The following is a 12076-nucleotide window of genomic DNA, read 5'->3' on the forward strand; positions in this document are numbered from 1 at the left end:
CTGCTGTCACCCAGGTTCCCCATTTTTCTCATGTCATGTTGTCATGCACTCTAGCATGATGGTAACCAGAACTCTGCCATCTCCACCATTGAATATGGGGGCTTAAAATCCCCTGCACTAGATTTAGATTTATTTTTTGGTAATAAACCAAAATGGATTATATTAATCACAATTTATAGTCTTCTAATATTTTCTTTAATGGATATCTATGTGAATTAATTTTCTAACATGCATCGGTTTGCAAAATAGCTATTCCTTTTACCTACCTATGAAAGTATGTTCTATAAGTTTTCAGATTGTTATTATATTTAACTATGGTTACACACTAAATAGTTTTCTCTGAAAGCTGCAATGTAAAGTTTATTAAGAAGGATAATTTAATAATAAAATTGCTGATTAAAAAACGAGGAACCATAATCAAAGGTCCAAGAAATCAATTAAAGAAATCTAGAGAACAAATAATGATTTCTGAAAATACTGAAAGATGACAGAAGAGTATTATTATTCATTTTACGATTTATACATACATATAAGATGAGCAAGCAACAGCAGAAACAAAAATTGAAGACAAACGAGCACCACAAGCCAAGATAAAGAACATAACGACTTGAAAAGACTGGAGCAACATGTACTTTTCTGTGGATGGCTTAATATTTGAGACACTGCGCTCCAATGCTAAGAATTATAAAAAGCATATTAGCAGCAGAAGCACCATTCCGTCGGTGAAGAAGAATCAAGCCAAGAAACATGTGGCAAGAACAGCACTCCAGCCAGGGCTTTACCAATTCACCCTTCCATTGTCAATTTATCTGCCACAGAAATTTTCAGGGTCTTATAATATGGCTATTTATATCATTCCAGATATATTGAAAGAAATATTAATGGCAGTGGAAACATTTCAAAACTTTTTCTGTAATCTGCCGGAGTCATTTGCTAACAATGCAATTGTATTCGAAGAAAGAATCAAGTGAAGCTAAAGGTATGAGGAATAGCAATTGGAGTAATTACAAAGAACATTTACAGTTTCTGATGCTATTAGTACTGCTAGAATGGGAAAAACTTGTTTACCTCCGTAAATGAAGAAGAAAATCACATCCTCTGTCGAGTTGTGTAATGCGTGAAATGGGGTAGAAAGGCAGCTTTAGTAGCATCATCCTCCCATTCAACATCTTCCCACCATTTTGCCTCTGCCTCAATCACAACTTCACTTCCCTTTACACTGCTAGAATTTAATGGAAGTTTCTTGAGCTTTGGGCATTTAAATACCTTAATTTTCTTTAGAAAAGGAAAGGAGAGTGCATTTGGATGTACACTCTCCAGCCTTGGTAATTTACCCAGTTCAAGAAATTCGAGTTTTGCCAGTGGTTTTAGATTAATACTCCCTCTGATAGCAAATTCAATCAATATTCTGACGCTGAAGATTTCTTCCATATTTTCGTTATACTTAACTCTCAGAATTGCCAAATTAGGAGCTAGACTAAGCCATGTCAACTCCCTCAACTTACGACAATTATACACAACTACTCTTTGAAGGCTGTCGAAGCATTTCTTACTTGATATGACAGAGGGCACTTGTGATGTTCCTTGCGTCAAAATACCAACATCTAGCACTTCGAGGGAAGAATTAGCTAGGATTTCCAGGATGCCTAGATTCTTCATATTTGCTAAGAATGAAATATCTACGGACCTTGGAGCATCAAAGCACATTAGGAGTAAAGCTCGAGTACAGTTCAGAAATCTGTCCATGTTGAAGAAGCTCTGTAGAATAGAGGAAAAATTGATTGTGATGCTCAACTCATTCAGATTCTCCAAACTCTGTAGCTCCTCTATTTGCAATTTACCATCAGCCAGTAGATTATCTTTTGCCTTTTCATACAAATGACTACCGCATCTAAGCATTCTCAGAACTTGCAATGCAGAAAGATTAGATAGTACTTGCCCTGGAATCATTTTTAGGCGTCCGTTCCGCTCCAAGTTCAAATACTTCAGTTTCTTCAGCCTGCTTAATTCAACAGACAATTGTGTCAACGATGTATCTGAAAGATTGAGATATTGCAACGAAACCAATTTCGAAATTCCAAGAGGTAATTCCATTATTCCAGTCTTTGATAAGTCTAGAACTGTTAGTGCATCCATGAACTGGAAGAACTCACTGGTGATCATGCGCAAATCCGGATTGTGACAGAGAAATAAAGTCAACAGATTTGCACACACAGGCTTTTCCGGAAGATCATAAAAGGAGTTTGCCATCAGTGACACCCTGTTCACCCCTTCCCATTTTTCAATTTTTGGTGCTTTACTTAATTGAACGCCTGCTTGCACCAGAAATTGTTCTTTTTCCTCTGCACAGTTGGAGGCAATCCACAGAGCCATGTCGCGAATCACATCATGAACTTTCACGTATTTGCCTTCTTCTTCCAGTAAGCATGCACGAACAAGAGTACCAATTATTTCATACCCTTCGTTACGTGCACAATAAGTTTCATCTTTCAATAAGTGTGCAAGCAAAAGGGTGCTCCTGCTATTGGATCCCTCACTACTTGGAGTACTACCGCCATCATGATGGTTCCAGATTACGTCACAATTCCAGTAATCTATCAGGTCATCCTTATCAATTTTAAAATCTTCAGGAAACAAGGCACAATATAAGAAACAAGATTGAAGTCTCTTATTTGGCAAACTATCATAACTGAACTTCAAAAGTGCAAAGACCTCTTCACTCATACCTTGTAGTTCTGAGGCAGATTTTCTCAAGACCTCAAGGGCATGATTCCATTCCTGAGGTGTCTTCTTGCAGGCCATAGCACGAGCAATGGTAATGAGTGCTATTGGCAAACCATCGCACTCTCTAGCAACAGCTTGAGCTAGGTGAGGAATATCAGGATGTATGTTAAGGTTGTCTTCCCCAACCTTATCCTGAAACAGTTTCCAAGCTTCGGTCCAGGCCAAAGTCTCCACTTTAATCTTCTTGTGAGCATCCATTTGGCTGCATACCATCTCAGAACGAGTTGTGAATACTACCTTGGACCTGTTTTTCCCATCCGGCCGAGGGATCCCTAATCTTATCAGGTTAACTCGCTCCCATATATCATCTAACAGCAATAAAAACTTCTTCTTCCGTAACACATTATAGATGTCTATAGCTTTCTCATCAAGTATTCTTTTTTTCCATTTCTGATCATCCGAAAAGCCTAACTTTTCCCCAATCTCTTCTTGAATCTTCTCAAGTCTTAAATCTTTTGACACTGTAATCCAAATAACAACATCAAAACCATGGGACCTATTCAGGAACTTGTTGTTGATTTGGGTCAAGACAGTTGTTTTACCGATGCCTCCCATCCCGTATAAGCCAACAATTCCCACATCTTCTTTCATGAGGCAGTTCCAAACCTTATGTAACATAGTATCCAAACCTACAGTTGGTTCACTTGGTCTTCCCTCAACCCTGTTAGCTCGCCCAGTAAGCAATTTCCACCAGCCAACAAGGTCTATTGGCGAGATTGATATTGAGATGGAGAGTACACTACCCATTTGTGCTTTAGAAATTAAAAGATTCACTAAAACAAGATGGCGTACGAAAAGGCTAAGAAAGGTGAGCGGAAGAATGATTAGCAGAAGAAGGATGGGATGTTCAGAAAACCATTTCACTTCTTAGCACAGGCTTCTGCATCCTTCTCTGCAACTTCATATGACAGAGACATTAGGAAGTAGTTCCTCATGTTACCATTAAATTTTCCCTTCATATAATAGAGATATTAGGTATTTCCTCACATTATCATTGAACTTTCCTTCCTAATATTTGTAATTAAAATTATTCTGTCAGAGTCATGATTGAATGTTCAAAGTCAGCCTCAGCTTTAATTTATACTAGATATTATACATTACGATGCAGGTAGCTGAAAGCTTTCTGTTAGCGTAACATTATCAAAATTAAAAAATTAAAAAATTAAAAAAACAATATCTAACAACTCCTAATTATTATTCAATTAACGATTTCATTGAGCTAATGGCCGAATAATTAATAGCCTGTCAACAGTGACAAGACTAATAGACCCCTTCCCACTATTGAATTTCAAATGGACCATACACCTGTTGTGTAATTAGGGGTATGATGGTTGAGAGGCAATATTTGATTTCAGATAGCTCACTGGAATTAATTTGTTAACATTTTTAATCTTATTACTTCAACAATTTGATTCAAGCACCTGAGCTAACTGCTTTACTGGAACTCCAATGTCCAATCCATCTACAATTCAAAGCTTGATTACATTGAAGTTGGTACTAATTTGGTGGAAGAGCAATTATGCAAGCTAAATAACTGTTTATAAATTCATAAACAGCAAAGGATGAACTTTCCTTCGTAACATTTCTGGGATTACAACAAGCAAGCTCAAGGAACAAATGTGGGAATTCAATCCCATTTTTTTTTTCTTTAAAATCTATTACGTTTCCACATAGTGAGTTGAGTGTTAATGTGCAGATGCCAGAAACTCAAGAAAACAAATTGAAGCCACAAGCAGAAACACCAAACTAAATCTAGAAAGATACATATCCAACAATGTATCAACTCGTCCTTTGGAATTTTACAGTCCTCCGGAAACAAAGAACAATACAAGAAACAAGATTTAACTCTATCACTGGGCAAACTATCATAACTGAATTTCAAAAGTGGAAATATCTCAGCCTCCATATCTTGATATGCCTCATGTTCCCTATTCAGAAAATTTGAGGTGTTCCTTAAGATCTCAAGAGCATGCTCCCACTCCTGGGGTGTATTTTTACAAGCCATAGCACCGCCAATGTTAGTGCTATCGGCAAACCACTACACTCTCTGGCAACATCTTGAGCTAGGGGAAGAATATCTGGATCGTTCTTAAAGGTGTCTTCTCCAACCTTCTTCTGGAACAATTCTCAAGCTTCTTGCCATTCCAAAGACATCATTTTAAATGTCTCTTGAGCATCCATCTGACTGCATACCAACTCGGAACGTGTTGTGAATACTACCTTGGACCTGTTTTCATTTCCATTAGGAGGAACCCCAACTTTTGTAAGGTCAACTCGTTTCCATATATCATCCAATAACAACACAAACTTCTTCCTCCTTAATATGTCTGAGATGTCCTTGGCCTTCTTATCAAAGTGTTTCCTCCCCCATTTTTCATAAAAAATCCAATTCTTTTCCCAATATCTCCTCGAACCTTCTCAAGCCTCGTATCTTTTGATACCACAACCCAGACCACAACATCAAATCATTAGGTGTATTAAGGAACATGTTGTTGATTTTGATATTTCTAATATATTTAAATTAAATATTTTTATAATAAGATAATTATATCATTAATTTAATGTAATAATCAAATAACAATAATAACTGACACAGATAAAGATATAAAGATAATATATATATATATATAACAAAGTTCATACATAATTAAAAAAATTAAACTAAACATTTAAAGGAACTAGTTTAATATATTTAATCCAATAATTGTGATCCAGATGAAAGATGTAGCAAACAGTAAATAGAAGAGATCTTTGCTCCTTCTTTTTACAGTCAGATTTATAGAAATATAATAAATATAATTTCAATTCTCTCGTTATAATCTTTTTATCCTTTCTTTCTTCCCTTATTTTCCTCCTCTTTCTTCTTATGTCTTTCTCTTTTCCTTACTTTCCTCCTCTTTCTCTCAGTTTCTTATCCCAAAACACTCTTATTTCTTCTATTTGTTTAACAACTCATATGTCTCTCGACTGGAATACATGGCAACTGGTGTCGGAAGGCGTAAGTTCTTGGGATTATTACTTTTCTTCCCTTTCTCTACTTACTCTGCTCTTTCTTTGAATATAAACTCTACTCTAGGTCAATATCTTATTAGTCATAATGCTTAGAATTAATTTTATTAATGATAACTACTTAATTGCATGAATAGTAATATTTTAATATTAATAAATATTAATGATTGTGGTATTTACGAAGTCATGGTGAAGGATCATTTACGAAGCTGGTCAGCCATCCGACTAGTCACTGAATGGACAACTAGACCATGTATAGGATACTCCCTATGAAGAACTATCAATTTTAGCATTGCTCAACAATGACGCAGCTGCTTGGATTCTAGTTGTCTCTCTCTCTCCTTCATATCAGAGAAAGAGGATGGACAAGTTAAATAACAACCCACGTATTATGATGAGAAAAATGAAAATGATTTTAAAAACAATATCATAATAAATAAATTCTAAAAGCAAAATGCATGTCACTTTAATATTTTAATTTTTAATTTAATAAACACTTATCACTTATATATGGTATAACGAAGGTAGGCAGAAGCGTCAAATGAAATCATGTATTAAAAAATATTTTAATATTATAAAACAAATTGAAATATATGAGATTACATCAAAAGATATAGAGCAACCAAATGACCATTAACAGTTGTCAAAATATAAATAATGGTGTAATTTATGGGCGGTGCAGAATTCTATTTGGCACAGCTACGTAACATGAACATTGCATCAACCTGGTTTTATTGAGCGCCAGTCCCGCCGCTGAATACAAGATGCAAATAAGCAGTGCGTAAATTGCAAATCTCAAGTTTCCAACAATTACATTACATATATAACAAAATGCACAGTATACCTGCCAATAAAAGAATCTAACAGGAAATAAGTAGAAAGGTGCAGAGACATGCTAATAATAGGAGAAGCTTCAATACTCTCTTTTAGGTGATATATTACTCAGGTGCCAGACATGCAATGTCATCATAACTTCAGCTTTACTTCTACCAGTTCAAATGCCAATTTCTTGGGACCAGTTTATACTCAGCTGCCCATTTGAGGAAAGGGTGGACAGGCACAGGCACTGTGCTTCTTTTCTCCTCGTTGAATCACTGTTCAGCCTAACACTGAAGCATAGGTGCAGTGCAGCAGACGAGATCACAAGCACTAGAGCCACTAGTTGCAAATAAAACACAATCAATATGCACAAGTAATCAGATGGATACCGACACCAGAAGGCACTTTTTAGTAGCAGTGTCGGCATTTTTTAGCTTCCTCAAGTAATTGATAAACATCTCAACCTACAGTATAAATTGTGTTTTCCTGCCTCAACATTCCGTTAGAAATTAAAAAATGATATTCATTGATGTCCTATCCAACCCACGACCCATACTTTCACAGACTCAGACAGAGTCGGACATCACAAACATGAGAATCTATGTCAGGCGTGCCTGATAAAAGTCATTATTTCAGTGGTTTCATCAGTCCCTTCTATCAGGAAACACTTTTTCAATTGGTTTTGTCCCCTGACCATCTGAGACTTGGCAGTATAAAAAGCAAAGTCAACTTAATCAACCATAAATTGAACAATTTCATTGAGATGGTCAGATGACAAAATAAAGCAGAATAGACCAATCACCGTAGCAAGACGAAAATGTGGTTATAATAACAATCAACGAGAGCCACACTGGCAGACTGCACAGGAACATCTAGTCATCAATGCCAACGTAACATGAAACAGCATGCATCAGGACATTATTTGCAACCCCATTATATATAAAGTTCAAATTTCCTATTTGATCAAAGATTTCTGGAATGAAATTTACAAATCTCTTGTCAACAAAACCAAACTTGAAAAATGACTAGTGTCATCTTAACAACAGAATCAAAATAACCGAGGCTGCTTTACACAACTGAGCGATAAGATCTCAGAATAGACCACACGGCAGTAGTTTCTATGATCAAGCCCAGCCACTAGTGGAGTAATTTTCTTTTTTATTTTTTAGATTCATTGGAATATTCAGTTACTAATTATAGTCACTAGTAGCTTCCCAAATTACTGAAAGAAGTTCTGTACATATGTTCCTCTATGGTCTGCAAATTACAGTGTGGGAACGTGGACAAGCCATGGACATCGGCCAAGGAATGTCTAGGTGGTCTATCAGAACATCTATTAAGAAGCTGATAATGTGGCCATGAAATGTTCATCGTATCAAAAGAAACTAGCTTCACATCAGAACTAAAATGTTCCCTGAGCAATAGGGAGTGCAAATAGCAAACCACAAGAACATCAACGTTTCTCATCCCTTAGAGCAAGAAATGTAAAAGCTTGCTTCTGAGATTCATGATTTCAATTTGCTTTAACCCACACATCATTAATGTCGTGTTAACAGAGCAGAACTTGCAAAATGGCTCGGTTTAATTATAAATAATGAAAAAGATCATACCAATAGCCACGGCAGCCAGACACATGTTTCTGATGGAAATCAAGTGTGGATGTTGCCCCATAGTTACACCCAGTTTGCGAGCCAATGAATCATCAGCTTGAGGCCTTACAGACAAGGTACGCAAGCCTCCAATATGAGCCATTATATGAGCTGTTGAAGCATCAGCAAACCCATCACCCTAAACTCCCAGTGCTGCTACACATCATATATCATGGAAGGTTCAATGGAAAACCCCATAGAATATCATGTCAAAAGCAAAAAGCAAATAACTAGCAGAATCCAGTCAATGCCACCTACTGCATATCAAAAGTACCCATGCAATAAAACTAGCAAATGCTCACCTCATGAGGCAATATAGGAGAACTTCACAAGGAATAAGACTTTGATGTTAAGTACAATTAACAATAATATCCTCAGGAGCAGTTGAGGTTTCTAAAATTAAACAGTCTGGAGACGGAAACCTGTTGTTTACATGACCTCTAATCCATAACTAGTTAAGCAAATGCTTCTCAGAAAACAAACTCAATGATCTGAACAAGTGAGAATACCATTAGGAATGTCAATTTCAATAAACTGTTATGGTTCATGAAACTAAAACTTCAAAACCATATTTGCCCTACTAAAATAAGAAATTAAAAGAAAGAGCAAGTAAAAAATAAAAAAAAGGAAAAAGATGCGGTAGCTTGTTAAATCAACAGCTAAACAAATAAAATCTAAATTATACATTTCTTTCCTGCCATTTGTTCCTTTACAACATCTTGAAACCAATGAGAAAAAATAAAATGCTGAATGATAGAAGAAAGAGAAAAAAGAGAAAGCCCCAAGTCAGCTGACAATATGCATACTATTTGCAGATATCAAAATTCTTAGCACCTTTAAATGTTCATCATCTGAGATATGAAGCATATCTCGTAGATTTGTCAATTTTGCTTCGTCTTCCCAACTCAAAGGCCCTGAAGCATATAAATCCTCAACAGTAGAATAGTACATTTGTAACTCTGACCTATGAAATTCTACACCCAATTGGTCATGTGAAGAAAGTGAACGTCCTCCTTTCTCATATTCCACTCCAGAAGATGATTCAGCATCACTACAGTAATCCCCTATATTGTCACTATGTTGTGGAGAAAACCTGAAGGGCAAGTCATGAGCATCATATCCTACAGTACTACAACTGCCAACAGAGGATTTACAACCATCACTATGCACAGAAATTGTGGAGTCTACATGAAAACTATCAGTTCCACAACCTGCATCCATCCTAGAAAACTCAGCTGTTGCAACATTAAAAGAAGAGTACGCACTATTTTCACCCAAATTTATATTTGGATAAACAATTGAATCTACCTTTTCAGAAATTGGAGATGGATACACCGAACAAACTCGTGGATGACTACTAGTATTTTTTATCAGTCTCCTCCTTTGAGCAGCTAACTGTGGTGCTTCAGGATCATACAAGTCAAAGAATGATTTTCTCTTCAATTTTCTCGTTGCAACAACACAAGGCTTTTGAATTTGAATATAATACTCTCCGTGAAAGTAACGATCTCCAAGATGTTGGTTTACCTTTAAATTCGGCTGTCTTGTGATACATGTCTCCATACACTGTTCATTCAAAGGAGAGAAGTGATAATTAGGCAATGTAAATAAAACAGAAGTGTCAAAATAGTAATTGCTGGATTGGCATGTGCAAGAAGTAAAGAATTGACAGATTACCTTTCCAATCACAAACCATTTACCATCTTGCCAGCACTGTCGAACCCTCAGATAAGATTTATGGACCAACAAACGCTTAGACAATCCAAGTATCCTGACCAAAAAGTTATGACCGCCAATAACTTTCACTACTATTGCTGCTTTCCAAGAGTGATTATCAAACACCTCAACAAGATCACCAAGAACCCAATCATCTGACCCTGGCACAGGAGGCGGGCAGGGCCTAATTGACTTTCTAGGTACTCTCTCCACTACTTCTTCCTCCGAAATTGGAGTGTAGCCGTACTTCACACTATATGTGTGGCCATTTCCACGGATTATTTGAGCACAAAGCCAAGCGCCTGTTGGAACTTCTTTTTTGCTAAGTATCTCAACTTTACTACCTTTTATGAACCTCATGATGGATTTTAATAACGAACAGAAATCAGAAATCTGCCACAACAAAAAAAAAATTTTAGAAAAAAGGATAAACAATAACAGAAATCTAACATCATAGGAATAAAAATATAATCAAAGAAATCTGGAGAAATTATATCATATATTAAAGTATAATGATCACGATCAAGATAGTAAAAAAGAAAGAAAAAAAAAAAAAGAACAAACAAATATAAATTATATATGGAAGAATAAAGAATAAAACACGAAAAATAATTCAGTCTAAACCTATAAATAGATTAAATAACGAAAAAAAAAAAGAAGAAGCAAAATACTTGAAAACAATTCAATTTAAACCCTAGAAACTAGAAAGAACCAGAACATACAGCATCAAACACCAAAAACAAAAATCATCAACTATAAACCCTAAAATTAAAAGCAAGAATATTCGTTCGTAAAGAATTTAAATATACACCGCGATACCTTTATTATTAGAGAATTAAGATAAAGCAGAAAAAGAAAAATCATTGAATTAAACATAAGGTGCATCAGCAGATTCAGTACCAAATACCTCGGTTTTTTGAAAATTAAACAAAAAGAATATAATAAAAAGCATAAAAATTGAATCAAAAACTGACCTTGTCTAGGTTTCTTTTTTCCCCCAATTTCTTGCCAATGGAATTTAGGTTTCTCCAGACCCTGAGCAATTGATTTTGAGTGAATTATAATAACTTTATGAACGGTATTTATGCAAGGGTTTATTGATAATCGGACGGTTATATTGTGTTATCTCGTGGATGTTAAGAAAGAGAGGCGGTTTCTACGTTGCACTAATCAAGTTTCTCCACGTCAGAGTCCCTCTTAAAATATAAAACAGTAAAGTAATAAAAGGTTACAAATAGAGATGGTGAATTTGCTCCGTGGTCGTTGGCATATTTGTAACTCGACCTCAACAGTCGATAAATACTGGTCCTGCTACCGGTGACTAGATGGAAACGGGTTTAGGCAATCCTACCTTGGAACTATACCTGTTCAGGGCCTGGGTACTCGCCCGGCCCTCTCATACCCGTTCTCTTTTGGCCGGGCTTGGATAAATTATTTTTAGTACAAACTCGGCCGGGCCTAAACTAGATGAGAAGTTCGAATTGTTATGGGTGGGCTTGAAATTTTATATAAAAATTTAAACCCGATCCGGCCCGATGTCTAGTATAGTTACTAAAAAATAGCTTTAAAATATATATGTAGTACTTGTAGCACTCGAACTATGACCTTCTTCTTATAATTAAGTGTCTTATACCACTTAGCGGGCTCGGGCCGGACTTTTTAAAAAATTTAGAGCTTAGACTTGAGTAGAGAAATATTAAAAAATTTTTAGGCTTGAGCGGACTCGGACTTGTTTAAAAAAGTCAGATTCAGTAAGGCCCGACCCATGAACATATCTATTTCGAACTCGTCCAATATAACAGTGACTAAACACTATTATATTACACATGTTGTTCAATGTAGTATTACGAAGATGTCCTTCTTTCACTTTTTAATGATGTCAAACTACACTAGATTTTATAGTATAAGAAATGGTTGCTTCGTTAGGAGATAGGACTCCTTTATTGACGACTGCCCTTCTGAGTAGAATGTGGCTTCAATGTCCTATGTTTACTGGATCACTCCCCATTGCTACAAAGCAACTGCGTCATTTAGAACCGTAGCTTCATTGGCGAAAGAAGAGTACATTATTCTTTTGCTACCCACTTCATTTATAAGTT

At 36.0% G+C, this 12076-nt stretch overlaps 3 protein-coding genes across 10 annotated transcripts; all 3 read right to left on the reverse strand.

Annotated features, from left to right (window-relative positions):
* Positions 1-465: 465 nt before the first annotated feature.
* On the reverse strand, positions 466-4220 carry LOC8271385 (probable disease resistance protein At5g63020). 2 transcript variants are annotated; one of them, XM_025157056.2, is made up of 3 exons: positions 2727-4220; positions 1069-2624; positions 466-809 (listed from the first exon to the last, which is right to left on the reverse strand). In XM_025157056.2, exons 1-2 carry the CDS (start codon positions 3529-3531, stop codon positions 1090-1092), a joined length of 2340 nt encoding a protein of 779 aa, XP_025012824.2. In that variant the 5' UTR covers positions 3532-4220; the 3' UTR covers positions 466-809; positions 1069-1089. The 2 variants fall into 2 exon arrangements, with proteins under 2 accessions (XP_025012824.2, XP_025012823.2); XM_025157055.2 differs by having other exon boundaries at positions 1069-4220.
* A 301-nt stretch (positions 4221-4521) lies between these two features.
* Positions 4522-8364, reverse strand: LOC112534604 (probable disease resistance protein At1g52660). Its single transcript, XM_048378356.1, is given in 5 exon segments — positions 4522-5162; positions 5165-5251; positions 5254-5291; positions 7415-7484; positions 8223-8364. Coding segments are annotated over 5 exon segments (762 nt in total). The 3' UTR covers positions 4522-4737.
* LOC8271386 lies at positions 6348-11223 on the reverse strand. 7 transcript variants are annotated; one of them, XR_007216939.1, is made up of 6 exons: positions 10952-11220; positions 9939-10370; positions 9096-9827; positions 8223-8414; positions 6638-6951; positions 6348-6546 (listed from the first exon to the last, which is right to left on the reverse strand). XR_007216939.1 is itself a non-coding variant. In XM_048377729.1 (4 exons), the coding sequence occupies exons 2-4, from the start codon at positions 10335-10337 to the stop codon at positions 8364-8366; spliced, it is 1185 nt and encodes a 394-aa protein (XP_048233686.1). In that variant the 5' UTR covers positions 10338-10370; positions 10952-11223; the 3' UTR covers positions 6348-8363. The 7 variants fall into 7 exon arrangements, 1 of the variants encoding a protein (XP_048233686.1); XR_007216938.1 differs by lacking the exon at positions 6638-6951 and having other exon boundaries at positions 8223-8417; positions 10952-11223; XR_007216937.1 differs by having other exon boundaries at positions 6348-6951; positions 8223-8417; positions 10952-11223.
* Positions 11224-12076: the final 853 nt, after the last annotated feature.

This window comes from Ricinus communis, chromosome 8 (genome assembly GCF_019578655.1).
Source record: "Ricinus communis isolate WT05 ecotype wild-type chromosome 8, ASM1957865v1, whole genome shotgun sequence".
Lineage (NCBI taxonomy): Eukaryota > Viridiplantae > Streptophyta > Magnoliopsida > Malpighiales > Euphorbiaceae > Ricinus > Ricinus communis.